Source organism: Sciurus vulgaris, assembly GCF_902686455.1.
Source record: "Sciurus vulgaris genome assembly, chromosome: 5".
Classification (NCBI taxonomy): Eukaryota; Metazoa; Chordata; class Mammalia; order Rodentia; family Sciuridae; genus Sciurus; species Sciurus vulgaris.
The window spans coordinates 75,939,073-75,966,821 of record NC_136465.1 but is presented as its reverse complement, the minus strand read 5'-3'; the positions used below and the strand labels follow the sequence as shown (position 1 = coordinate 75,966,821).

Sequence of the window (27,749 nt, the reverse complement as noted above, 5' to 3'; positions counted from 1 at the left end):
TCAATGGTACAGAATAGAGGACACGGACACAAACCCAAATAAATACAATTTTCTCATACTAGACAAAGGAGCCAAAAATATGCAATGGAGAAAAGATAGCCTCTTCAACAAATGGTGCTGGGAGAATTGGAAATCCATATGCAACAGAATGAAACTAAACCCATATCTCTCACCATGCACGAAACTAAACTCAAAATGGATTAAGGACCTCGGAATCAGACCAGAGACCCTGCAGATTATAGAAGAAAAAGTAGGTCCAAATCTTCACCTTGTTGGTCTAGGATCAGACTTCCTTAACAGGACTCCCATAGCACAAGAAATAAAAGCCAGAATCAACCACTGGGATAGATTCAAACTAAAAAGCTTTCTCTCAGCAAAGGAAACTATCAGCAATGCGAAGAAAGAGCCTACAGAGTGGGAGAATATCTTTGCCAATCATACTTCAGATAGAGCACTAATCTCCAGAATCTATAAAGATCTCAAAAAACTCTACTCCAAGAATACAAATAATCCAGTCGACAAATGGGCTAAGGAAATGAATAGATACTTCACAGAAGAAGATCTACAAGCAATCAACAAACATATGGAAAAATGTTCAACATCTCTAGTAATAAGAGAAATGCAAATCAAAACTACCCTAAGATTCCATCTCAACCCAATTAGAATGGCGATTATCAAGAATACGAGCAACAACAGGTGTTGGCGAGGATGTGGGGAGAAAGGTACACTCATACATTGCTGGTGGGGCTGCAAATTAGTGCAGCCACTCTGGAAAGCAGTGTGGAGATTCCTTAGAAAACTCGGAATGGACCCTCCATTTGACCCAGCTATCCCACTCCTTGGCCTATACCCAAAGGACTTAAAATCAGCATACTACAGAGACACAGCCACATCAATGTTCATAGCTGCTGAATTCACAATAGCCAGACTGTGGAACCAACCTACATGCCCTTCAATTGATGAGTGGATAAAGAAACTGTGGTATATATATACAATGGAATATTACTCAGCCATAAAGAATGATAAAATTATGGCATTTGCAGGCAAATGGATGAAATTGGAGAATATCATGCTAAGTGAGATAAGCCAATCTCAAAAAGCCAAAGGACGAATGATATCGCTAGTAAGTGGAGGATGACACATAATGGGGGGAGGGAAGGGTTAGTGTTAGGGTTAGAGTTAGGGTTAGGGAGAGGGGCAAGTATGGAGGAAGGAAGGACTGTATAGAGGGTAAAGAGGGGTGGGAGGGGTGGGGGGAAGGGAAAAAATAACAGAATGAATCAAATAACATTACTCTATGTAAATTTATGATTACACAAATGGTATGCCTTTGTGCCATGTACAAACAGAGAAACAACATGTATCCCATTTGTTTACAATAAAAAAAAATTAAATTAAAAAAAAAAGAATCACATGATTATTTCAATAGTTGCAGAAAAAGCATTTGATAAAATACAGCATCCCTTCATGCTCAAAACACTAGAAAAATTTGGGATAGTGGGAACATTCCTTAACATTGTGAAGGCCATCTACGCTAAGCCCATGGCCAATATCATTCTAAATGGTGAAAAACTGAAAGCATTCCCCCTAAAAACTGGAACAAGGCAGGGATGCCCTCTTTCACCACTTCTATTCAACATTGTTCTGGAGACTCTAGCCAGAGCAATTAGACAAACCAAAGAAATTAAAGGGATACGAATTGGGAAAGAAGAACTCAAACAATCCCTGTTCGCAGATGACATGATTATATATTTAGAGGAACCTGGAAATTCCACCAGAAAACTTTTAGAACTCATAAGTGAATTCAGTAAAGTAATAGGTTACAAGATCAATGCTCATAAATCCAATGCATTTTTATACATAAATGTTGAATCTTCAGAAAGAGAAATTAGGAAAACTACCCCATTCACAATAGCCTCGAAAAAAATAAAATACTTGGGAATCAATCTCACAAAAGAGGTGTAAGACCTGTACAATGAGAACTACAGAACATTAAAGAAAGAAACTAAAGAAAAACTTAGAAGATGGAAAGATCTTCCATGTTCTTGGATGGGAAGAATTAATATTGTCAAAATGGCCATAGTACCAAAAGTGCTGCTATACAGATTCAATGCAATTCCAATTAAAATCCCAATGATGTTTCACACAGAAGTAGAGCAAGCAATTATGAAATTCATCTGGAAGAATAAGAAACCCAGAATAGCTAAAGCAATTCTCAGTAGAAAGAGCGAAGCAGGGGGTATCACAATACCAGATCTTCAACTTTATTACAAAGCAATAGTAACAAAAACGGCATGGTGTTGGTACCAAAATAGAAAGGTAGATCAATGGTACAGAATAGAGGACACGGACACAAACCCAAATAAATATAATTTTCTCATACTAGACAAAGGGGCCAAAAACATGCAACGGAGAAAAGATAGCCTCTTCAACAAATGGTGCTGGGAAAACTGGAAATCCATATGCAACACAATGAAATTAAACCCCTATCTCTCGCTCTGCACAAAACTCAACTGAAAATGGATCATGGACCTCGGAATCAGACCAGAGACCCTGCATGTGTATAAGAAAAAGTAGGTCCAAACCTTCAACTTGTTAGCTTAGGATCAGACTTCCTTAACAGGACTCCCATAGAACAAGAAATAAAAGCAAGAATCAACAACTGGGATAGATTCAAACTAAAAAGCTTTCTCTCAGCAAAGGAAACTATCAGTAATGTGAAGAGAGAGCCTACGGAGTGGGAGAATATCTTTGCCACTCATATTTCAGATAGAGCGCTAATTTCCAGAATCTATAGAGAACTCAAAAAACTCTACACCAGGAATACAAATAATCCAATCAACAAATGGGCTAAGGAAATGAACAGACACTTCACAGAAGAAGATGTACAAGCAATCAACAGATATATGAAAAAAATGTTCAACATCTCTAGTAATAAGAGAAATGCAAATCAAAACTACCCTAAGATTCCATCTCACCCCAATTAGAATGGTGATTATGAAGAATACAAGCAACAATAGGTGTTGGCGAGATGTGGGGGAAAAGGTACACTCATACATTGCTGGTGGGTTTGCAATTAGTGCAGCCACTCTGGAAAGCAGTATGGAGATTCCAAAGAAAACTCGGAATGGAACCACCATTTGACCCAGCGATCCCACTCCTTGGCCTATACCCAAAGGACTTAAAATCAGCATACTACAGAGATACAACCACATCAATGTTCATAGCTGCTCAATTCACCATAGCAGATTGTGGAACCAACCTACATGCTCTTCAGTTGATGAATGGATAAAGAAACTGTGGCATATATATATACAATGGAATATTACTCCACCATAAAGAATGATAAAATTATGGCATTTGCAGGCAAATGGGTGAAATTGGAGAATATCATGCTAAGTGAGATAAGCCAATCTCAAAACACCAAAGGATGAATGATCTCGCTGATAAGCAGATGATGACATAATGGGGGGTGGGAGGGGTTAGCGTTAGGGTTAGGGTTAGGTTTAGGGTTAGGGATAAGGAGGGAGGTAAGAATGGAGGAAGGAAGGACTGTATAGAGGGAAAAGAGGGGGGGAGGGGTAGAGGAAAGGGAAAAATTTAACAGAATGAATCAAACAACATTGCCATATGTAAATTTATGATTTTTAATTAAAAAAAAAAGAAAAAATGACTGTGCCACTGGGGAGACTTCTGTGCAAGGGAGGCAGGCCCAGAGACCCAGGCTAGACCAGCATTACAGAATATTCTCAGCAAAATATTTAATGTGGAAAAGTGAAAGAAAATGTCATAAGAAAAGGGAGGAACTACCCTAAAGGAATAGACAAATAAAGGAGAAACCAAGTCAGGTTAAAAACCAAAAATAAGCCAAAATTACCAGGAATACAAATAATAATAGTAACCCTGAATATTAATGGCCTGAACTCATCAATCAAAGACACAGACTGGCAGATTGAATTAAAAAGTAAGACCCAACAATATGCTGCCTTCAAGAGACTTATGTCATAGAAAAAGATACCCACAGACTGAAGGTGAAAGGATGGAAAAAAAAACATACCATGCACAAGGACACAGCAAAAAAGTGGGGGAATCCACCCTCATATCAGATAAAGTGGATCTCAAGCCAAAGGCAGAAGGGATAAAGAAGGACATTTCATACTGCTTAAGGGAAGTATAAATCAGCAAGACATAACAATCATAATTATGCCCCAAACAGTGGCTCATCCATGTATGTCAAACAAATCCTTCTCAATTTCAGAAACCAAATAGACCACAACACAATAATACCAGGTGACTTTAACACACATCTGTCACCACTGGACAGATCTTCCAAACAAAAATTGAACAAAGAAACCATAGATCTCAATAACACAAAAGATAATTTAGACTTAAGAGACATATATAGAATATTTCATCCATCAGTGAGCGAATACACTTTCTTCCCAGCAGCACATGGATCCTTCTCTAAAATAGACCATTATGTTATGTCACAAAGCTACTCTTAGCCAATACAAAAAGATAGAGATACTACCTTGTATTCTGTCAGATCATAATGGAATGAAATTAGAAATCATTGACAAAATAAAAAACAGAAACTACTCCAATGCCTGGACATTAAATAATATGCTATTGATTGATGCATGGATAACAGAAGACATCAGGGAGGAAATAAAAAAGTTCTTAGAGGTAAATGAGAAAAAAGATACATCATATCAAAATCTCTGAGACACTATGAAAGTAGTACTAAGAGGAAAATTCATCTCATGGAACTCATTAAATAAAAGAAGAAAAAGTCAACAAATGACCTAACACTAGAGCTCAAAGCCCTAGAAAAAGAAGAACAGATCAACACCAAAAGCTGTAAAAGACAGAAAATAATTAAAATTAGAGCAGAAATCAATGAAATTGAAACAAAAGAAACAATTCAAATTTACAAAATAAAGTTGGTTCTTTGAAAAAGTAAACAAAATTGATAAACGCTTAGCCACACTAACAAAGAGGAGAGAGAAAACGCAAATTACTAAACTGCAGGATGAAAAAAGAAATATAACGACAGACACTATTGAAATATGAAAAATAATTAGAAGATATTTTGAAAATCTATACTTTGACAAAATAGAAAATCTCGAAGATATCAACAGGTTTCTAGAGACATATGTCCACCCAAAATGAATCAGGAGGACATACACTATTTATTTATTTATTTATTTTATTGTAAACAAATGGGATACATGTTGTTTCTCTGTTTGTACATGGCGTAAAGGCATACCATTTGTTTAATCATAAATTTACATAGGGTAATGTTGTCTGATTCATTCTGTTATTTTTTCCCTTCCCCCCACCCCTCCCACCCCTCTTTACCCTCTATACAGTACTTCCTTCCTCCATACTTGCCCCCCTCCCTAACCCTAACTCTAACCCTAACACTAACCCTTCCCTCCCCCCATTATGTGTCATCCTCCACTTACTAGCGATATCATTCGTCCTTTGGCTTTTTGAGATTGGCTTATCTCACTTAGCATGATATTCTCCAATTTCATCCATTTGCCTGCAAATGCCATAATTTTATCATTCTTTATGGCTGAGTAATATTCCATTGTATATATATATACCACAGCCTCTTTATCCACTCATCAATTGAAGGGCATCTAGGTTGGTTCCACAGTCTGGCTATTGTGAATTGAGCAGCTATGAACATTGATGTGGCTGTATCTCTGTAGTATGCTGATTTTAAGTCCTTTGGGTATAGGCCAAGGAGTGGGATAGCTGGGTCAAATGGAGGGTCCATTCCGAGTTTTCTAAGGAATCTCCACACTGCTTTCCAGAGTGGCTGCACTAATTTGCAGTCCCACCAGCAATGTATGAGTGTACCTTTTTCCCCACATCCTCGCTAACACCTGTTGTTGCACGTATTCTTGATAATCGCAATTCTAATTGGGGTGAGATGGAATCTTAGGGTAGTTTTGATTTGCATTTCTCTTATTACTAGAGATGTTGAACATTTTTCCATATATTTGTTGATTGCTTGTACATCTTCTGTGAAGTGTCTGTTCATTTCCTTAGCCCATTTGTCGATTGGGTTATTTGCATTCTTGGTGTAGAGTTTTTTGAGTTCTTTATAGATTCTGGAGATTAGTGCTCTATCTGAAGTATGATTGGCAAAGATTTTCTCCCACTCTGTAGGCTCTTTCTTCGCATTGCTGATAGTTTCCTTTGCTGAGAGAAAGCTTTTTAGTTTGAATCTATCCCAGTTATTGATTCTTGCTTTTATTTCTTGTGCTATGGGAGTCCTGTTGAGGAAGTGTGGTCCTAAGCCGACATGTTGAAGATCTGGACCTACTTTTTCTTCTATAATCTGCAGGGTCTCTGGTCTGATTCCGAGGTCCTTAATCCATTTTGAGTTTAGTTTCGTGCATGGCGAGAGATATGGGTTTAGTTTCATTCTGTTGCATATGGATTTCCAATTCTCCCAGCACCATTTGTTGAAGAGGCTATCTTTTCTCCATTGCATATTTTGGCCCCTTAGACTAGTATGAGAAAATTGTGTTTATTTGGGTTTGTGTCCATGTCCTCTATTCTGTACCATTGATCTACCTTTCTATTTTGGTACCAACACCATGCCTTTTTTGTTACTATTGCTTTGTAGTAGAGTTGAAGATCTGGTATTGCAATACCCCCTGCTTCACTCTTTCTGCTAAAGATTGCTTTAGCTATTCTGGGTTTCTTATTCTTTCAGATGAATTTTATGATTGCTTGCTCTATTTCTGTAAGGTATGTCATTGGGATTTTAATTGGAATTGCATTGAATCTGTATAGCACTTTTGGTAGTATGGCCATTTTGACAATATTAATTCTTCCTATCCAAGAACATGGGAGATCTTTCCATCTCTAAGGTTTTCTTTAATTTCTTTCTTTAGTGTTCTGTAGTTCTCATTGTAGAGGTCTTTCACCTCTTTGGTTAGATTGATTCCCAAGTATTTTATTTTTTTGAGGCTATTGTGAATGGGGTAGTTTTCCTAATTTCTCTTTCTGAAGATTCATCACTTATGTATAAAAATGCATTAGATTTATGTGCATTGATCTTATATCCCGCTACTTTACTGAATTCACTTATGAGTTCTAAACGTTTTCTGGTGGAATTTCCTGGTTCCTCTAAATATATAATCATATTAACAGCAAATGGGGATAGTTTGAGTTCTTCTTTTCCTATTCATATCCCTGTAATTTCTTTGATCTGTGTAATTGCTCTGGCTAGAGTTTCAAGGATGATATAGAATAGAAGTAATGAAAGAGGGCATCCCTGCCTTGTTCCCGTTTTTAGGGGGAATGCTTTCAGTTTTTCACCATTTAGAATGATATTAGCCATGGGCTTCGCATAAATGGCCTTTACAATGTTAAGGAATGTTCCCACTATCCCTGTTTTTTCTAGTGTTTTGAGCATGAAGGGGTGCTATATTTTATCAAATGCTTTTTCTGCATCTATTGAAATAATCATGTGATTCTTGACTTTAAGTCTATTGATATGGTGAATGACATTTATTGATTTCCTGATGTTGAACCAACCTTGCATCCCTGGGATGAAATCCACTTGATCATGGTGCACTATCTTTTTAATATGTTTTTGTATGTGATTTGCTAAAATTTTGTTGAGAATTTTTGCATCAATGTTCATTAAGGATATTGGTCTGAAATTTTCTTTCCTCGATGTGTCTCTGTCTGGTTTAGGTATCAGGGTAATATTGGCTTCATAGAATGAGTTTGGGAGGGTTCCCTCCTCTTCTATTTCATGGAATACTTTGAGAAGTATTTGGAATGAGCTCTTCTTTAAAGATTTTGTAGAACTCGGCTGAGAACCCATCTGGTCCTGGACTTTTCTTTGTTGGTAGGCTTTTGATGACTTCCTCTATTTCATTACTTGAAATTGGTCTATTTAAATTGTGTATGTCCCCCTCGTTCAGTTTAGTCAATTCATATGTCTCTAGAAACCTGTTGATGTCTTCGAGGTTTTCTATTTTGTTGGAGTATAGATTTTCAAAATAGCTTCTAATTATGTTTTGTATTTCAGTCGTGTCTGTTGTGAGATTTCCTTGTTCATTCCAAATTTTAGTGATTTGGGTTTTCTCTTGTCTTTGTTAGTGTGGGTAAGGGTTTATCAATTTTGTTTATTTTTTCAAAGAACCAACTATTTATTTTGTCAATTTTTTGTATTGTTTCTTTTGTTTCAATTTCGTTTATTTCAGCTCTGATTTTAACTATTTCCTGTCTTCTACTACTTTTGGTGCTGGTCTGTTCTTCTTTTTCTAGGGCTTTGAACTGTAGTGTCAGGTCGTTTATTTGTTGAGTTTTACTTCTTTTATTGACTGTGCTTCATGAAATAAATTTTCCTCAAAGTACTGCCTTCATAGTGTCCCAGAGATTTTGATATGATGTTTCTTTGTTCTCATTTACCTCTAAGAATGTTTTAATTCCCTTCCTATTATCTTCTGTTATCCATTCATCATATAATAGCATATTGTTTAATCTCCAGGTGTTGGAGAAGTTTCTGTTTCTTACTCTTTCATTTATTTCTAACTTCAATCCAATATGATCTGATAGAATAGAAGGTAGTATCTCTATCTTCTTGTATTTGCTAACATTAGCTTTGTGGCATAAAATATAGTCTATTTTAGAGAAGGATCCATGTGCTGCTGAGAAGAAAGTGTATTTGCTCTTGGTTGGATGGTATATTCTATAAATGTCCCTTAAGTCTAAATTATTGATTGTGTTATTGAGATCTATGGTTTCTTTGTTCAATTTTTGTTTGGAAGATCTGTCCAGTGGTGAGAGAGGCATGTTAAAATCACCTAGTATATTGTCTTATGTTCTATTTGGTTTCTGAAATTGACAAGGATTTGTTTGACATACATGGATGAGCCACTGTTTGGGGCATAGATGTTTATGATTGTTATGTCTTGCTGATTTATGCTTCCCTTAAGCAGTATGAATTGTCTTTCTTTATCCCTTCTGACTAACTTTGGCTTGGGGTCCACTTTATCTGAAATGATGGATACCCCAGCTTTTTTGCTGAGTCCATGTGCATGGTATGTTTTTCCCCATCCTTTCACCTTTAGCCTATGGGAATCTCTTTCTATGAGGTGAGTCTCTTGCAGGCAACATATTGTTGGATCTTTTTTTTAATCCAGTCTGCCATTCTATGTCTTTTGATTGATGAGTTCAGGCCATTAATTTTCAGGGTTATTATTGAAATATGATTTGTATTCACAGTCATTTGGTTCTTTTTTAAAATTTTATTTATTTATTTATTTTGACACAACTTGGTTCCTCCTTTATTTGACAATTCCTTTAGGATAATTCCTCCCTTTGCTGATTTGCTTCTTTGTTTTCCATCTCTTCCTTATGGAATATTTTGCTGAGAATGTTGTGTAATGCCGGCTTCCTTTTTGTAAATTCTTTTAGCTTTTGTTTATCATGGAAGGATTTTATTTCATCGTTAAATGAAGGTAAGTTTTGCTGGGTATAAGATTCTTGGTTGGCATCCATTTTCTTTCAGGGCTTGAAAAATGTTGTTCCAGGCCCTTCTAGCTTTTAGGGTCTGGATTGAAAAGTCTGCTGATATCCGTATTGGTTTTCCCCTGAATGTAATTTGGTTCTTTTCTCTCACAGCCTTTAAAATTCTGTCTTTATTTTGTATGTTAGGTATTTTCATTATAATGTGCCTTGGTGTGGGTCTGTTGTAATTTTGTATATTTGGAGTCCTATAAGCCTCTTGTACTTGGTTTTCCATTTCATTCTTCAGATTGGGGAAATTTTCTGATATTATTTCATTGAATAGATTGTTCATTCCTTTCGTTTGTTTCTCTAAGCCTTCCTCAATCCCAATAATTCTTAAATTTGGCCTTTTCATGATATCCCATAGTTCTTGTAGATTCTGTTCATGATTTCTTACCATCTTCTCTGTTTGGTCAACTTTGTTTTCAAGGTTAAATATTTTGTCTTCAATATCTGAGGTTCTGTCTTCCAGGTGTTCTATCCTATTGGTTATGCTTTCTATGGAGTTCTTAATTTGGTTTATTGTTTCCTTCATTTCAAGGATTTCTGTTCGTTTTTTTTCAATATTGCTAACTCTTTATTGAAATGATCTTTTGCTTCCAGTATTTGCTCTTATAACTGTTGATTGGTGCGTTCATTCAATGCCTGAATTTGCTCTTTCATCCCCTCATTTGCTTCCCTGATTGTTTTAATTATGTACATTCTGAATTCCCTTTCTGTCATTTCTTCTCCCATGCTGTCATTGGATTTTATTGATGTAACATCTAGATTTGTTTGGGGCATTATCCTCCCTTGTTTTCTCATATTGTTCAGGTATCAGTGGACTGCTGAGATATTGCAGATTTCTTCTATTGACTTATAATGTCCCTGAAGATTTCTAGTATATCCCCTCTTTGCCTTCAGTATCCTGAATTCTTGGAGGAAGTTGATAATTTGGTGCTCCACAAGGAAGCTGCCTGTCTTTAGGTGGTGGCTTTCAGGTGGGGTATATTTCCTGCTAGTGGGCAGGGGTGCCTCCACTTGTTGACCAATGGTCATCCAAAGGGTAACTAGGGTGCAGGCTGAGGCAAGGCCTGTTTGGGCCTGTGTCTCTGGTTTTACTGTCCTTGTGGGAAAACCTCACCCGACAGGGAAGACTCACCTGGTGGGGAGATCTCGCTGGTCAGTTCCCCTCCTAGAGGTTCCCCTCAATCCACCACTACTGCCTGGGCTGGGCTGCCTTTCTCTGCAACGTTTCCAGTGGCCCGGACCTACCTCCTGGGCCTGGGAGCCTTACCCTTTGCAGATGAGTCTCCTTATGCTGCCTCTCCTCAGAGAATCTGCCCGCAGTCCTGGAACCTTCACTCCGCCCCTAGCTTGTCTCTGTGGGGCTCTTCCACCAAGAAGCCTCCTAGGTCCTGGGACCCTGCTCTGCACCTAATCACCTGGCTATATGGCCCCTCCTCTGAGCAGCCACCTGGAGCCCTGTACAATCGCTTCGAGTCCCAGAGACCCACCATACGCCTCTTCCTCCGGGCAGCCACCTGGTGTTCAGCTCTTGTCACTAGGAGTCCTAACAACTCACTGCACACCTCCTCCTCCTGACATTCGCCTGTAGCCCTGGTGCAGTCAGTCCAAGTCCAAGTGTCCTGCTGCACTCCTCCTCCTCCGGGTAGCCTCCCAGGTGTTCAGGAGCGGTTGCTCTGAGTCCAAGCGCCCTGCCGCATGCCTCTTCCTCCGGGCAGCCGCCTGGAGCTCTGGTGTGGCTGCTCTGAGTCCAAGCAACCTGCCACGCTCCTCCTCCTCCTCTGCGCAGTCTTCCGGTGTTCAGGAGTGGTTGCTCTGAGTCCAAACAACTCACTGCGCCTCCTTCTCTGGGTAGCCAAACGTAGCCCTGGTGCAGTCACTCTGAGTCCAAGCTACCCACCACACTCCTCCTCCTCCTCCGTGCAGCCCCCTGGTGTTCAGGAGGGCTCACTCAGAGTCCAAACAGCTCAACGCACAACTCCTCCTCTGCTCTGGGCAGCCACCTGGAGCCCCGGTGTGTTGCTCTGAGTCCCAGTGTTGTGCTGAGTGACCCTGCTCTACGATGCTCTCAGTTGGCCGAGTTCATCGGTGGCTTTGAGTTGGTCCCAAGTCTCTCAATATCTCCTCTTCTTGAATCCTGATTCCTGGAGCAACATGAAATGCAGCCACCCTCTAGTCTGCCATTTGAAACCGCCTTCTAACTTTTTTATATTAACAACTTTTTTATATTTGGAGAAATTTCCATGTTAGGAGTCTTACTTCATCTCTCTACCCCTCCCCAGGGTACTGGAGATTTAATCCAAGGGTGCTCTCCTACCAGTTAGCTGCATCCCCAGCAGTTCTTTTTATTTTTTATTTTGAGACAGACTCTCACTAAGCTGCCCAGGTTGGCCTCAAACTTTTGATCCTCATCAGCAATAGTCTTTCCTAATCCTCCTGTGCACTTCCAAGTTACTTCAGTGTATTTTTAAAGTTCTAAAAATTTTTTCCATGATTCAAAGTAAAAATTATATATCTATTTCTGAAAATTACAATCCAGTACTCCCCTAATTCCAGCTGAATCTAACTCTCCAATTCTTTTCATTTTTCTATTTTTGCCTTTTTGTATTTTAAATTTTGATAATTATGTCATGATTATTACTTTTATTGATTTTACTGGTTACTTTTATAAGTCTAAAAATATTGTTGGCTGTCTGTTTTTTATTTCAGCTCACTAAAATAAGAATGGCTGTTCCTACACTTCCTTCATGTTTATTTACCTTTTTACTTTTTTGGGGGGTGGTCCTGGAGATGGTAGACAGGGCCTACTTTGCAGCCGAGCCCTAGCCCCAGACCTTTACTTCTTACTTGAGTCACACTTGTGAAGGTCATTGACACATTCTGTACTACAGCCATGACCAAATGTACAAGCTTTGTTTGAAGACAATCAATAAATTTTGATAAAATCATGCCTTTTGTGGGCCAAGAATCAGTTAAGATTTTGTTACCCTTTCTATAGGTCTCATGTCTCAATTCTGATTCATTTCAAGGAGACAGCTTCTATTATTAGCACAAATTAACTCTATTTGCTTAAATTCAATTAATTATTTCAACTCAAGCTGCATTTTAATTTGATTCCTGTTTAAACGCTAACTTTGTCATACAACTTTTATTATTTTCTAATATTGTTTGTTACCCGTCCTTGAAATCTGTCTGTTATACCCTTGTCCTTTCAATTGTTCTGGTACATGGTGTTTTGTTTAGTCTGGTCTTCTCAGAACCCTTCTGCTTCTGGTTGGTCCATACCTAGTTTGTTATTCTTTAGACCTTTCCACAGTTGTCATACATGGACTTCGCTTCCCAACTCTTATGGTTTAGATCTACTGTTTCCTTTATATTGTGCCTTTCTCTTTGTCTTACTGGATGTAATCCTTAGTTTACAAAACTGAATGTGCTAAAAGCAGTACATGTTTTAAATAAAAAGAAGTCTAATTCTAAGATCTTATTATGCCAACCAAGTGAGACATTCAATCTATTATTCCAGGGCTCCTTTTCCTTAATTGCAATCGGATAAGAATCCAATTATTAATATCCAATTATTAATATTATTAATATTATCAATCCAATTATTAATATTTAATATTAATATTAAATATTAATAATTATTAATTATTAATAATCCTGTATTATCCAGGAAGAAGAGAAGGACTTTTAATATTCAGTGCACCAGAGTCTCACTGAATGTGCCGTGTTCACTTTTGGGAGCCTGGCAGGATGTGGGAACAAAGGTGCTGGAACATGACAACTTTCGTTCTTATCAAAGTCTTTGGAAATCTCCCCTCTGCCTCTTTATATGACCTTTACTCCAATACCCCCCTTTTCTGGAAAACAAAGGGTAAAAGGAATATCATCTGTTATAAGTAAATTTTTCTTCTTATTATTGCCTGATAAATCTTCCTTGAGGTGAAGAAACACAAGGCCTGGGGACCTATGAATATGAAATTCATGTGCTTTCAATATTCAGTTAGGTTGATAATCAAATATCAGTTTTGTAGCGTGATATGATAGTGGTCATCATCAGGCAGAGATCGAGGCACTGAAAGAATGGTGTCCATATCTTTGCCATTGAAAACATGTTAACATCCAGTGGCATATTTGTGCACAAAGGCCCTATTTAGATTGTCTTCATAGTTATAGGAGTCAGTAGGTATGCTAATATTTTCTTTCCTGACTTTATCTACTGAAATTACTTTTAAAATTAGTACTATGTATTTTTCTCAAATTTCTTATTAACCTCATCATTTCTTCAGAAAGTGTTTTAAATAGATTTTTGTGTGTGTGTGTGTGTGTGGGAGGGTGATGACATTAATAATTTCCTTAGAAGTTGGCAATTCTTTGTGAAAAGAGAGATTCAGCTTTTAAAACTGGAATCCTGTTCTTCTACCTTCTAGTCCCATTCCTTTATTGATCTTCCTTTGATTTTTATGAGATGCCTATACCCAACATTCTTTTCCTTTTTCCTCTCTAATTTCTATATATAAGAGAATGCAGAAGTTCCTTGACCTTCTGAGTTTGACTTATTACACTTAACATAGTGGTCTCTACTTTCATCTTGCAAATGACATAATTTCATTTTTCTTTATGGTTGAACAAAACTCCATTGTGCATATAAACCATATTTTCTTTAGCTATTCATCCATGAATGAATACCTAGACTGGTTCCATAGTTTGGCTAATACAAATTGTGCTGCTATATACATGGGTATGTGTGTATAACTGTAGGATGATGACTTTAATTCTTCAGGATAAATACAGAGGAGTGGTATAACTGGATCAAAGGGTGCTTTCATGCCTAGTTTTCTGAGGAAACTTTATACTGATTTCCATAGTATAGTGGTTGTATTAATTTACAATGTCAACAATATTGTAAAAGTGTTCCTTTTTTTCTACATCTTCTTCAGTACTTATTGTTTGTGTTCTTGATGACTGTTATTCTGACTGGAATGAGATGAAATCTCAGTGTAGTTTTGTTTGAGTATTTCCCCAATTGCTAATGTTTTGCACATTTTTTTCATATTTTTTTGGCCATTTTTATTTCTTGAGAAAAGTCTGTTTAATTCATTTGAGTATTTGTTAATTGGGTTATTGGTTTCTTTTGGTGTAATTTTTTGAGCCCTTTATATATATTCTAGATATTAATTCTCTGTTAGATGAGTAACTAGCAAAGATTTTCTCCCATTCTATAGGTTATCTCTTCACATTCCTAATTGTTTCCTTTGCTGTGCAGAAGCTTTTTACTTTGATGCCATCTCAAATTATATTTCCTGAGCTTTCGGGGTTCTATTGTGAAAGTTGTTGTATGTGAAGGGTTATGGAAAATAATATTTCTACAAGACAGCTCCCTGGGAATAAATGGGGGTAGTGTGACTGGGGTGGAAGGAGGGGAAATTAGGCAAACATCAAACCTCTCCCAGTGCATCCTTTCCCAGCAACATTGGGCCCTGAGAGCAAAAGCAAACTTTCGTCCCTTCCAGGATTCATCCCCAGCATTTCCACCAAAAGCATTCAAACCTTCCTAACCAAAATTGGTACTGAAGGAAGGAGGCAAATACTGAAACTCTAGGCCCTGGACTTTTGCCCTTTCCCATTGCAGATGAATCCTGGAAGGAGAAAAGCAAATAGTGAAGCTCTCGGTTAGTATGGGTCCCAGAGGAAAGAGATAAGCAGTGAATACCAAGTTGTGAGCTTTTCCCAATGACAATAAGTCTCAAACTTTTTACAACTGCCTTCCTGTGTTAAAACTTTAACCTGCACAACTAGGTCCCTGATTGTCCAAGTGGCACGTCCGCCATCTCTAATGATTAAACTCATTGTAAACTATAAGACCCAGACTCCTTCTGTAACCCAGGGGCCATCTCCTAACCCAGAAAATGAGAACTCCTGTGCCTGATTGATTGCCTTCACTGCAAAATAAAGGAAAGCTCGTTGATCTGAGGATTGCCTCCTCTCTTCTGCCTCTGTTATTTGTGTGCCATGTGCTTATAGTCTATGTCTATGTGATAGTTTGTTGATTCTACATTTTCTTCTAGGAGTTGTATAGTTTCTGGTCTAATTCCTTGATCTTTGATATATTTTGAGTTGATTTTTGTGCAGGGTGAGAGATAGGAGTATAGTTTCATTGTCCTACATATGAATAACCAGTTGTCACAGCACCATTTGTTAAAAAGGTTGTTGTTTCTTCAATATATGTTTTTGGCACTTTGTCAAGGATCAGAGAACTATAGATGTGTGGTTTTGTCTCTGTGTCTTCTAGTCTGTACCATTGGTCTATGTGCCTGTTTTTATGCCAGTATCGTGTGGTTTTGGTTAATATAGCTGTGTAGTATAGTCTGAAGTATAGTATAGTATAGTATAGTATAGTATACCTTCAGCACTGGTTTTTTGACTTAGAATTACTTTGTTTAATCTGGGTCTTTCATTCTTCCAAATGAATTTTAGGACTGTTTTTCGAGATCTGTGAGATATGTTACTGGTATTCTCATGAGGATAGCATTGAATCTGTATATTGCTTTTGATATGGCCATTTTAACAATAGTAATTCTATCCATTGGGGACATTGGAGGTCTTTCCATTTTCTGAGGTCTTCAATTTCTTTCTTCAGTGTTCTATAGTTTTCATTGTAGAAGTCTTTCATTTCCCTGGTTAGATTTATTCCTAGGTAATTTATTTCTTTTTTGAGGCTGTTTTGATTGGAATGTTTAATGAAAAAAATGAAGGAATCTTTTCCACTGAGGTGATCAAAATAGTTGACAAGATGAATGGTCACTATCTATTACTATCTTTCTTTCCATTTCTTCTTTGGCTGTGTACTTTGCTGGGTTGTGCCTTTGAGTTGTATATATATATTGGTACCAGGGATCGAACCCAGGGGTGCTGAACCACTGAGCAACATCCCCAACTCTTTTTATATTTTATTTAGAGTCTCACTGAGATGCTTAGGGCCTCACAAAATTGCTGAGGCTGGCTTGGAACTCATGATCCTCCTGCCTTAGCCTCCAGAGTCCCTGGGATTACAGGCATGTGCTACCACACCTGGCTTGAATTTTACAATTTGTCCCTGATGAGCAGAGCTTGCTCTTCTTCCTTGTTGTCCTATCCTGAGCTGCCTTCCTCTGCAGTGCTGTTCTGCCATGGTGTTTGACCTCACCTCGGGTCCAGACTATGAAATTGGTCATCTATAGACTGCAACTTCTGAAACCATGAGCCAAAACAAACTTTTCCTCCTCTGTTTTTCTTATAAGGTCTTTTGGTCACAGTGAGGCAAGAGTTTATTAAAACAGGGCTATATTCTGGAAACTGGACTTTAAGAAAGATCTCTAAAGTGCTAGGTACTTGCATTTAGTCAGCGTAGGTCACTACAACAAAATATCAACTATTGGAAGAGGAGCAGACACTCAAACTCACAGTTATGGAGTTGGAAATCTGAGATTAGGGTGCCAGTGTAGGCAGGTTCTGGTGAGGGCCCTTTTCCAGGTTTGAAGATGGTTAGTTTCTTTCTATAACCTCACATTGAGAGATGGTGAGAGAGAGAGAAAGAGAGAGAGAGAGAAAGTGAGAGAGAGAGAGAGAGAGAGAGAGAGAAAGAGAGAGAAAGAATGAAGGGAGAGAGAAAAAGAGATTGATGGGGATAGAGAGAAATAGAGAGGAAGGGAGGGAGAGAGTGAGTGAGAAAGAGAGAGAGAGAGAGATCAGACATATCAAGTGCAAACTTTCTGATCAGTTTTAAAAGGGCACTAATTCCATCAGTAGGATCCCCACCCTCATGATTTTATATAAGCCTACTTGTTGTCCAAAGGTCTCATCTCCAAATATCATATAGGGTGTTAGGGTTTCAACCAACAAAGTTTGAAGGGACAAAAATAGTCACTCTTTATAGTAAGTGAAGTCAGGGACCCTGTTGGTGACTATCACAGAATTTTCCATTTTCTTTTTCTTTGCCTTAGCAATCCTATTTTTTTCTCACATAAGAAGATCCTGGGATTTAATGGACAGTTTCCACACCCTTTCCTCAATTCCAAAATAAATAATTTTGTGTCTTCACATCAACAGACATACAAAATGTACATGAAAAGTTTTTTGCTCCTTGCTCACTTGTCTTTGCCATCTAGAAGAGAATTCCTCATTCAGTTCAAGGAAATTTCTAGGTAGAGTTTATCTCATACATTTAATTGCCTTTGAAAAGACAATATCCAGGAAAAGAAAAAGATGAGGGGATGATTAATTAAATTTTTATTAAGCATAGTGGTTATTTCTTTCAGGGTATTAATAATGTTTTGTCTAGATGAAGAAAAACAAATTGTGAAATGTTGCATGACACACTTGGGATCTCAGTATATTATGGAAATATCTACTAACTCTTTTTGGGCATTGCTTTCTCAATTTCCTTTTTCACTTTGCCCCATCTTCCTGAGTATATCAAGGGAAACCCAATTTTTGAAAAGACTTCTTCTTTTGACTCAGCTCTTCTACTGGGAACTTTCTAATCTCACCAAGAAGGTAAAATTGGTGTTCAATCGAAGTATTTGTGCACATATTTCTCAATTCACAGAAATATATACCCTGAGAAAAGATAGAGGAGGTTCCTGGTCCTCTTGACCACTGGTCAACATAGAGTGAACACAATGGGGCTTGAAGAATCTCAGAGTAAACGTAAGTACTTCTTTCAGCTTTAAAGAGGCAGGAGAAATTATGACTAAGAGTTAACAATATGAATTGAAGATAATTACAAAGATCGAAGGCAGTGATGAGAAGCAGCAGTGGGAGAAAATGAGGATGACCTTGGGGAAGAGGAATAATATAGACACAGATGAGTTGGGTAGCAGAAAGTTCTTTAGAAAATGTAGGTTGTACCAAGAGAGGGAAAAAGTGTATAAAAGAGAAATAAGGTGAAAAGAAAGAAAATAATTTGGGAAGGTTCTTCAAAAAAAATGTTTTCGTTAGTGCACTATATTTATATACAATAGGGGTACATTTTGACACAAGCATACATGTTGGAATATCTTTTGCCTCTTTTGAGTCCCCAGTATTTCTTTTTCCCTCCTCTCCACTCTCCTCCTGTTCCTCTTTCTCTATTTTACTGGTCTTCCTCCTATTTATTTATTATTTTTAAATTGGTGTTTTATAGACATACATAAAGGTAAAATTCACCGTAGTGTATTCACATATGTACATAGCATAACTTGGTCAATTTCATTCTGCTTGGGTGGATTCTTTTACAGGAAAGAGAGAAGGAGGGTGTAGAAAACACACTGACTTTGGCTCATGGTATGTCAGAGGCTCTGATTATGATTTTGTTGACTTAAAGGACACCAAAAGATTTGTGTTGTAGAAACATTGAATAAGTTTTTACAAATATAAAAACTAACAAAAAATATGTAAATATAAAATTAATCTTATCAACCTACCATGGTGACCTTCAGTGAGATCACATTGTACAGTTGTCCTGAAAAATTCCTTTTATGTAACAATGTGTCTTGGGAAATTTTATGCTAATACATAATGATATGCATGATTATTTAGTTGTTACATGGAATTTCATCATGTTCGCTGATTGTAATTTAGAATATCTGATATTGATAATACACATGTAAATATTAAGTTCTAGTGTTTCCATTTCCAAAGTTACTACATTGTACATTCTGTTATTTGTAGCAAATTAATGCATTTTAAAAATGAATAAATGCTACTGAGTTGATACTTCTGAAAGATTTTCTATTTATAGTCTTAGCAGCATTTGCTTCCTCACTGTGGGTGCTTATTTCCTCACATCCTTGCCAACACTGCAATTTTCACTTCACCTCTAAAAATCTGTATGAAAACCACACTGCAATGTTATAGTTCATATTTCCTGATCGAGCATACTTTGATAGCCATTTATAATTTCAGCAAATTATAATTTTGGCATATTTCCTGCTCAAAGTTTTGCTCAGTTTTCTCATTGATTTTGAAATACTTTATTCAATCTGGATTATAATATCGGGACAAGAATTTTCTTCCACATATTCCTTATTATTTTATGTTATTTGTGTTATATAGAAGTTTTAATTTTTATGTACTCAAATTCTCAAATTTTTATAAATTTTGGGTTTATACCTTGCTTATAAAAATGTTCCCTATTCCAAAATTATAAGAAAGTTCACATTTTTTATTTCTTATTTAAACAGTAAGCTCTAAAATCATTCTGTTCAGAGGAAATATTTAAGCTGTCTTCTAGATCCTAAAATGTCTTGGATGTTCTTATATTTAACTTGCTTCTTAGTAGAATTGGCTTCCTTACACTTTGTGGCCAAGAGGAAGATAACCAAATTATTTTCCTTTTTTTTTTTTTTTTTAATACAAGGAGGCCGGCATTCTCAGTTGATCACTTGGGTCTTTGCAATTGTTTTCGTTGCTCTTCTCAGTGCCTGTTTTATTGCAAATTGTTTTGGTAAGTTATTAGCTAAGGTGGAACTCTTATTAAATTATTTTTTGAAAACAACTTTCATAAGGTTAATCTAAGTCTTTTACTGTTTTGATTATTGCCAACATATAAATGTATAATATATTCAGTGTCTTTGATTTATAATTTACGCGCACCTAGTTGACCTTCTATTCTTTGATGGTGCTATCTTATGCCACAGAATGAAAGACCATTTTAGATATGTGTAAAAACGGATGAAAATAGTACATGTTTTTGCACTGGGATTACAAAGGGCTGCGTCTTATGAGTAGGAAGTAAGCAGAAAAAAACAACTTTCCAATGTATTGACTTTGAAAAGAAGAACAAGGTTGGAAGTTCCCGTCCCTTTCCTCCTCCTCTCCTTCCTTCCCTCCCTCCTTCCTTCCCTCCCTCCCTCCCTCCTTCCTTTTTTCTTTCTTTCTTTCTTTCTTTCTTTCTTTCTTTCTTTCTTTCTTTCTTTCTTTCTTTCTTTCTTTCTTTCTTTCTTTCTTTCTTTCTTTCCTTTTCTTTATCCCTTTTACTTCCCTCCCTCCCTCCCTTCCTTCCCTTCCCCTATCCTTCATTCCTTTCTTCCTTCCTCTTCCTCCTCCCTCTTTTTTCTTTCCCTTACTCCCTCAAAGAGAAATTTTATTGGGAAATGAGTCACATATAAAAACTGTAAATAGTTAACACATATATATCAAGTTTGAGGATAAGTATACATTTGTAGAACCATAAGCATCATCACAGCCATAGGAAAACTTGTTCTTTATGCTATCAAGATCTATAATAAAATTATTAAAATAAAAGTAATATTCCATAGGTAGAAAAATAAATAGACTGGTGGAAAGAATAGAGATCTTAGTTACAGATCTTGCAAATATAATCTCTTTACATAAAAACAGAGGTGACATTTCATAGTTATGAGAAGAGGATAGTTTTGCTAAATTAACACTTAAATTCATTAATTTTCTGTGTTTAAGAAATGAAACTGGGCTGCTGCATCACACTAAGTACAAACACCATCCAAATTGGATTATTGACCAAAATATGAAAAGTGAATCAATAAAGTCTTAAAAAGATAAATGGAGAATATCTTTATGATGTTGATAGAGTAATGATTTCTTAAATCTCAAATGCATATATAAAATAAGGACAGTTTTGACAAATTATTTTACATTAAAATAAGAGTTACTGTATAGCAAGACACCAAAGTGGAAACAGAAAGCTCTAAGAGAAAACATTTATAGTATATATGACTAGTATATATATATGTACTACAAAACCTTTTCAAGTCAATGGGAAAAATGTCTATAACACAATAGCAAAATGGGAAAAAATCTTAAATAGACACTATAAAAAAGGAAAAAAATGAAAGTCAAATAAACACAGGAAAGTCAACTTCATTAAGAGGAATGCAACTGCCACTCACAATGAGAGGCGATACACACATTCCCGGATGGTAGTGATTAAAAAACCTGGCACTTCCCAATATTGTTGATGCTGTGGAAAACTGGTCTTGGACCTCTAAAGAGTTGGTGCTTGTGTGAGTGTGAAGTAGACAACCTCTTTGGAAAAATTTACCATGATTATTGTTTATAACACATTTATGCCATTGTCATCAATCCCACTTCTAGGAATATACTTTAGGAAATGCATGCATATGTGCTTTAGAGTGCTGGTTAATATTTCTCAGAGTAGAGTAGCATAGTTCACAACAGCCAAACACTGGAAGTAATAGAAATGTCTGCTAGAAGTAGAATAGATAAATATGTTGCATTGCATGAAGATAATAGATCACTATAGCAATGAAATGGATGAATCATTGCACATGCATCAGCATGGATAACTTCAGAAACAATATTGAACAGAAAACTGAACGAAAGGAATACATACCATAATTCCATATGGTTTTGGAATACATTATTGAAGTGGTAAAATTGTGAAGCAAAGTACTTTAAAAGTCATGAAATGGCTTCCTTAAAGGAAAAGTGGGATGCATTTTGTTTCTGAAGGCCACCTGGGATCTTGGCAATATTCTATTTCTTGAGTAGGACAAAATACCTGGAGTGTAACATACTATTATTATATGTTACAATAGTTTTCTAAATTGTACATTCATATTTTTCACTTTCTTTAAAGCATTTGGCTATATTTCAGAGAAAATGTTAATAAATATTAATATCGAATATTCATTTTCAACAATTGCTTTCAACCAATTCATTTGTTGCTGTACAAAGATACTGCCTAGGAAGAAAGGAGAATGTGTGGGATTTAACTATTAGGGTGAGAAAAAAGTTAGACAGACTGCCCTCATTTTCCTATTTAAGTGGTTATACAAGGAAAGGAAACTAAACTTTTTTTTTTTTTTAATTGACAGTGACTTATCACAACTCTTTACGCTGTAAGAGAGGAACACAAGGGTTCAAGTTACCAGAGTATCATATGCAGCTAACATGCATCAAAGAAGAATCAGTACTGAAAGGTAATGATAGCAGAGAGCATAAACAAATGTCTTCTTATTTTCATTTCTATTCAAGTTCATAATTTGATTTAAAGAATATCAGCAGTAAGCCAAGAAGGAGTAAAATAACATAAAGTAAGAATCTGTCATAGAGGTGACTATATCAGTAAATTGGGAAAAATATTTTTCATGACTACAATCAGTGGAATATAACACACATTCATAGGCTATTTTTGACATCCAAAACATTACATTAATATAATTCCATTTCCCCAATGTATTATATGGACAGATTCTTCTTAGATTATATAGGTCAGCTGAGCTCTTTTTCTCTTTTATTGTTCTGGAATTTGCAGAATCTCATTTGAGAGAATGGAGAAATGCTTGAGTTTTAACATATTTTTTGCCTCCTTCAGTTAGGATGTCTTGCAAAAGACTTTAAGGAAACACTGTAAATTTTAATTTAAACAAATATAGGGACATTGTCTTCTGAGAGAATACTTACTTTTCGGTTTTCTCATAGTCATTTTGTGGTTTCAGATATTATTTAGAAGATATTTAGAATGTAGTTTTTAGAAATTTTGGGGGGATAGGAAACAATGATTGTGGTAATACTGGTTTATTGACACAAATGTTAATTGGATATTAAGTAGTAGGATAGTTATGCAATCCGTCACAGATGAAAAACTCTAAAAATTGATTTCTATTTCAATTTTCACCTAAGGAGATACCTGGAATTGCTGTCCTATTGGCTGGAAAGTCTTCCAGTCCGAATGTTATTTTCCTTTTAATGACAACAAAACATGGGCTGAGAGTGAAAAGAACTGTTCAGGGATGGGAGCCCATCTGGCAACAATCAGCACTGAAGCTGAGCAGGTTTGTCAGGACCTCTACCACAGTTTCTCTACAACTTTGAATCTCTTTCCAGGGAAAGGATTTCTCTGCTCTTCTATGCCTCTGGGTCTTTGCTTCATCTTATCCATCTGCTTTGGAAGCCCTTTTCTTCCTCTCTTATTTTTCTTTTTCTACTTTTCTTCTTTCTGTTTCTTCTTTCTTTCCTCCTCCTCCTCCTCCCCCTCCTCCTCCCCCTCCTCCCCCTCCTCCTCCTCCTCCTCCTCCTCCTCCTCCTCCTCCATTTCATCTGTGGTTTTCTTTTATTTTTTCTCATACTAGAGATTGAACTCAAGGGCTCTCAACCACTGAGCCACATCCCCTGCCCTTTTTTTTTTTTTTTTTTTTTTTTTTTAATTTAAAGACAGGGTCTCACTGAGTTGCTTAGCATGTCATTTTTGCTGAGGCTGACTTGGAATTTGTAATCCTCCTGCCTTAGCCTCCCAAGTCACTGGGATTACAGGTCTGCGCTACCAGGCCCAGCTCAACTGTGGTTTTCTTAATAGTAAAGCCCACCATATGTTACAGTGTTCTTTATCATTTCTCTGACAATAGAAACATTACATACATGTGGAATTATATCGAAAGATATTCATCTTATTTGTGAAATATCTTTTAAATGTTAGAAAATTAGTTATTTTTCTTTATATAGTCAACTTCTGGTCTTTCCAGGTTTTATTCAAGTGTTATCTCCTCTAGAATAGAACCCTGACCACTTTCCCTACTCCACCATCTCTATTCTAAGTTGTAGGTACTGCTGGAACTCATTTACAAGTTAGGTTGTGGCATTTACTCTAGTGTACTAAAATTGTCTGTGTGCTACATCATCTCCTCATTGACTCCAGCTTGGTAGAGGGCTGGGGCCATACTATACTCATCTTTGCATCTCTGGTGTCCTGTGCAGAGCCAGGTAGGCATACTGTATAAGATTTATTAAATGTTGGGTGAGTATGTGGATAAATGAATGGTTATTCAGGACTGAAATAGATTCTCAGAATAAAGTTTATATAAAATAGTTCAGATATATACTTTTAATTCCAAATAAAGAAATCTTCAGGTAAATTCAATTTTTCAAAGATGAAATTTATCTTCTCATATACTATATTTATGACTCAGATTCTATTCTTTTATTATTAGCCAACAGTTTGAGGATTCTGTCTCTGTGCCTTTGCCATCTATAGGCTTGCTGACTATTTAAATAAATGGAATTTAAAGAAATAGTCAATTAAAAAAGGCAATTGTAGAAACAAAAGCCCCTAAAAATAAAATCCATTAAGCAGGTATTAAGAGAGCTGCAAGCATGAGTTCATTTAATCTACACAGTAATTCTACGAAATAGTAAGTTGTCCCTTTTGAAGATGAGAAAACTGGGGATTCAGTAAGTTTAAAGCATTTACTAACATTAGAAGCAGGATTTAACCAGTAATCTATTTGACTTCCTTTCTCTTTCTCAACAAAGACTTCCTCACTTAAGATCAAATATATTTATAAAAATCTATATTTTGTGTGCAGAACTTCATGGCTAAATTTTTGGATAGACGATTTTCATATTTCCTGGGACTCACAGATGAGAATATGGAAGGTCAATGGCACTGGGTGGACCGGACGCCATTTAACCCACATATGGCGTGAGTATATTGGTTGGGGCTAAGGGCATTTATAGGCAAATGTAAGAAGATGTAGGAAGAATAATTCACTTTAGAGTGGAGTACACCAATGTAAAATATTTACTCAGAATAGAGCACTGAGGGTCAAATAGCATCTATAGACTGTTCCCAGTTGCAGCATAACAAAATTTTTGATATATTCATTTATTCAATATTGATGGACAAATGGATAGTTTAACAGTTATTTGAGAAAATATTCATATGTATATAATATATATTTATATATAAAATCATACCATGTTGCTTATATAAATTCAAGTTTAAGGACAATTTTATGTATAATACAGTATACATACAAATATATATAATCATATCATATATATATGTATGTATAAATACTTGGTACTTGGGACTGAACCCAGGGACACTGAGATATAACCCCAGTCCTTTACTTTTATTTTGAGACAGGGCCTTGTTAAGTTGCTAAGGCTGGCCTTGAACATAATTGTGATCTTTCTTAGTCTTTGGAATTAAGGTGTGTGCCACCACATCCTGATGATAATTTTTTTTTTTTGAGAATTATAACCTCATTTTCTTCTGTGAAACCAATATTATATAATATAAATATAATACAAAAACACAAGTACAATTAAAATTTTTTAGCAATAACATGAATAAAGTAAAAAGAAATAGTGAAATTTATTTTAATAATGCTTTAAAATCATTAGTTATATATTTAGCCTAATAATCCAAATCTTGTTTTGACATGTAATTAATAGAAAATTATTAGTGAGATGTTTTATACTCTTTCTTTCTTCTAAGTAAACTATGCACATAACACCTAAACACATCTCATATGGAGAGGTCACATTCCATATGGAGAGGTCACATTTCAAGTACTCAATAGATACTCAAGAGTCACATCAAATAGTGACTCTTGTCTTGCACAATGTAGCTCTAAAATGTTCAAATGGGAGCATTTTTTCTGACATGGTCCCCTGATATCTATATCAGTAATCCATATGTCTATGTCTCTCTGTTTCTTCTTTCTTTCAGATTCTGGCATGAGAATGAACCCAACAACTTTCAGGAAGAAAATTGTGTTGTCATTGTTAATGTCCAAGATAAATGGGCCTGGAATGATTTTCCTTGTAACTTTGAAACAAGTAGGATTTGTAAGATACCCGCAACAGGATTCAACTAGAAACCTATAAAGTGATCCTTGTGTTGAAAACAGAAAAAAAAGAACCAAATCAAGCAAGGCAAAATGTACAGCATCATTCAAACAGAGGAAACATGCAGAATCTAGAGCTCTTATTTATTTTTGTTCAATTCATTCAAGATTGTGTGTGTGTGTGTGTGTAAGATAATGTGGTTTGTATGGTGTTGTGACAGAATTACTCATGAGAACCATTTTCATTATCTTTGCTTTCTTGATACTATCTGAAGGTAATTACTTTTTGTTTGGTACGCATCCATTACATATCTAACAGAATTGCTTGAATAATGCAATCTTTTTGCCATTTTTCTCTTGATCTAATTCTTAACTCTTAGAATTCAAAAGTATTATACTCTTAACTGGTAGTGATGAATCTTTTTTTTTACCCAAATATCACAGACTTTGAAGTCTTTAAGTGATATTTTCGTTGTTTGATGCTTCATTTTCAGACTTTGTAATAATGTCATTGTACTGATATATTTGTGAGTGAAAATTTTCCAGATAAACAGTAGAAAGTAGTTCTAAATTATGATGCTGCACAGGTAGAAAAATGATGAATAACTTCTTTTTACTCCACTCTAAACAATTTTTAAGGCAGGAAGTATCAAACTGACAATATCATTTTTAGTGATAAAGACTATTATTGACCACTTGAAACAAACACCTTCAGTCCTTTAGCTGGGGAAAAAAATCCTTGGGAAGCTAAAAAGCTCACTTTTGCATTGCTTGCTCATGATAATCACTGCTATGGCTCAGAGCTATATTTTACCAGAGATGAAATGTATTCCCTTTGGAATTATTAGGAAAGTTACTGGGAATAATTTGGCTCTTCACTTAGCTCATGATTAAAATTTATTACTTATTTGAAGTTCCACTATATTGGTGCCTTTATTTTTAATTTGAATTAGGAAGGACACATTTTAACCCATTAATTTATATTGTTAAAATATATTAGAGCTATAAAGCTACAGTTCAAACTAGAAAGGAAGTCAATGTTTTGGCATCTTAAAATTATTATGTATATTATTATGTATGTAGAATCACTTGTGAAGCAGTCCCATTCAACTTTAATAAGATACGGTACTTTCTTAAAAATTTTAATCTGCTAATGTTTCCTGGCTTTCAACTGAAAAATTTTAAGTAATAACTTTTTAACTGACTTCCTCTGCCATTATTTAAAAAAAAACATTTATTTTGTAAAATGTTATTGATTTTCTGATTTTGGAGTGTTGTTTGATTATGTGCGGGGATTGTGTGTGTGTGTGTGTGTGTGTTGTGTGTTTACATCTCAAACTGATGCTTTTAACTGAAGTGATACTAAGTAGTTTTAATTCTGTTTATCATATACACTAAATTACACAGCACTGAACCTGTTAAAGTAATTTTATGTAGATGGTACTGGACTTTGTACAGTTAATTTTTCTGTTTTTAATTTGTACAAACCTGTATATAGGTAGAGATTCGGTTGTCAATAAAATGTGATCTTTTATTCACCTTTGTCTACATCTGTATAATCTGTTTGTCCAAATGCCAATCATCTTTTATCACCTCCAAAAC

General features: G+C 36.0%; 1 protein-coding gene across 3 annotated transcripts; it reads left to right on the top strand.

Annotated features, from left to right (window-relative positions):
* The first annotated feature begins 18,057 nt into the window (after positions 1–18,057).
* On the top strand, positions 18,058–27,685 carry CLEC4D (C-type lectin domain family 4 member D). Of its 3 annotated transcripts, none has more exons than XM_079143182.1 (6): positions 18,058–18,243; positions 19,934–20,020; positions 22,392–22,496; positions 23,203–23,351; positions 24,879–24,994; positions 26,030–27,685. In XM_079143182.1, the coding sequence occupies exons 1-6, from the start codon at positions 18,216–18,218 to the stop codon at positions 26,175–26,177; spliced, it is 633 nt and encodes a 210-aa protein (XP_078999308.1). In that variant the 5' UTR covers positions 18,058–18,215; the 3' UTR covers positions 26,178–27,685. The 3 variants fall into 3 exon arrangements, with proteins under 3 accessions (XP_078999308.1, XP_078999307.1, XP_078999309.1); XM_079143181.1 differs by having other exon boundaries at positions 23,200–23,351; XM_079143183.1 differs by lacking the exon at positions 19,934–20,020 and having other exon boundaries at positions 23,200–23,351.
* Positions 27,686–27,749: the final 64 nt, after the last annotated feature.

Coding starts and splice junctions, on each gene's coding strand:
- CLEC4D (XM_079143181.1), top strand. CDS start 18,216: ATGGGGCTTGAAGAATCTCAGAGTAAAC. Junction 20,021..22,391: donor TTTTATTGCAAATTGTTTTG/GTAAGTTATTAG, acceptor TTTAATTGACAG/TGACTTATCACAACTCTTTA. Junction 23,352..24,878: donor TCAGCACTGAAGCTGAGCAG/GTTTGTCAGGAC, acceptor TTTTGTGTGCAG/AACTTCATGGCTAAATTTTT.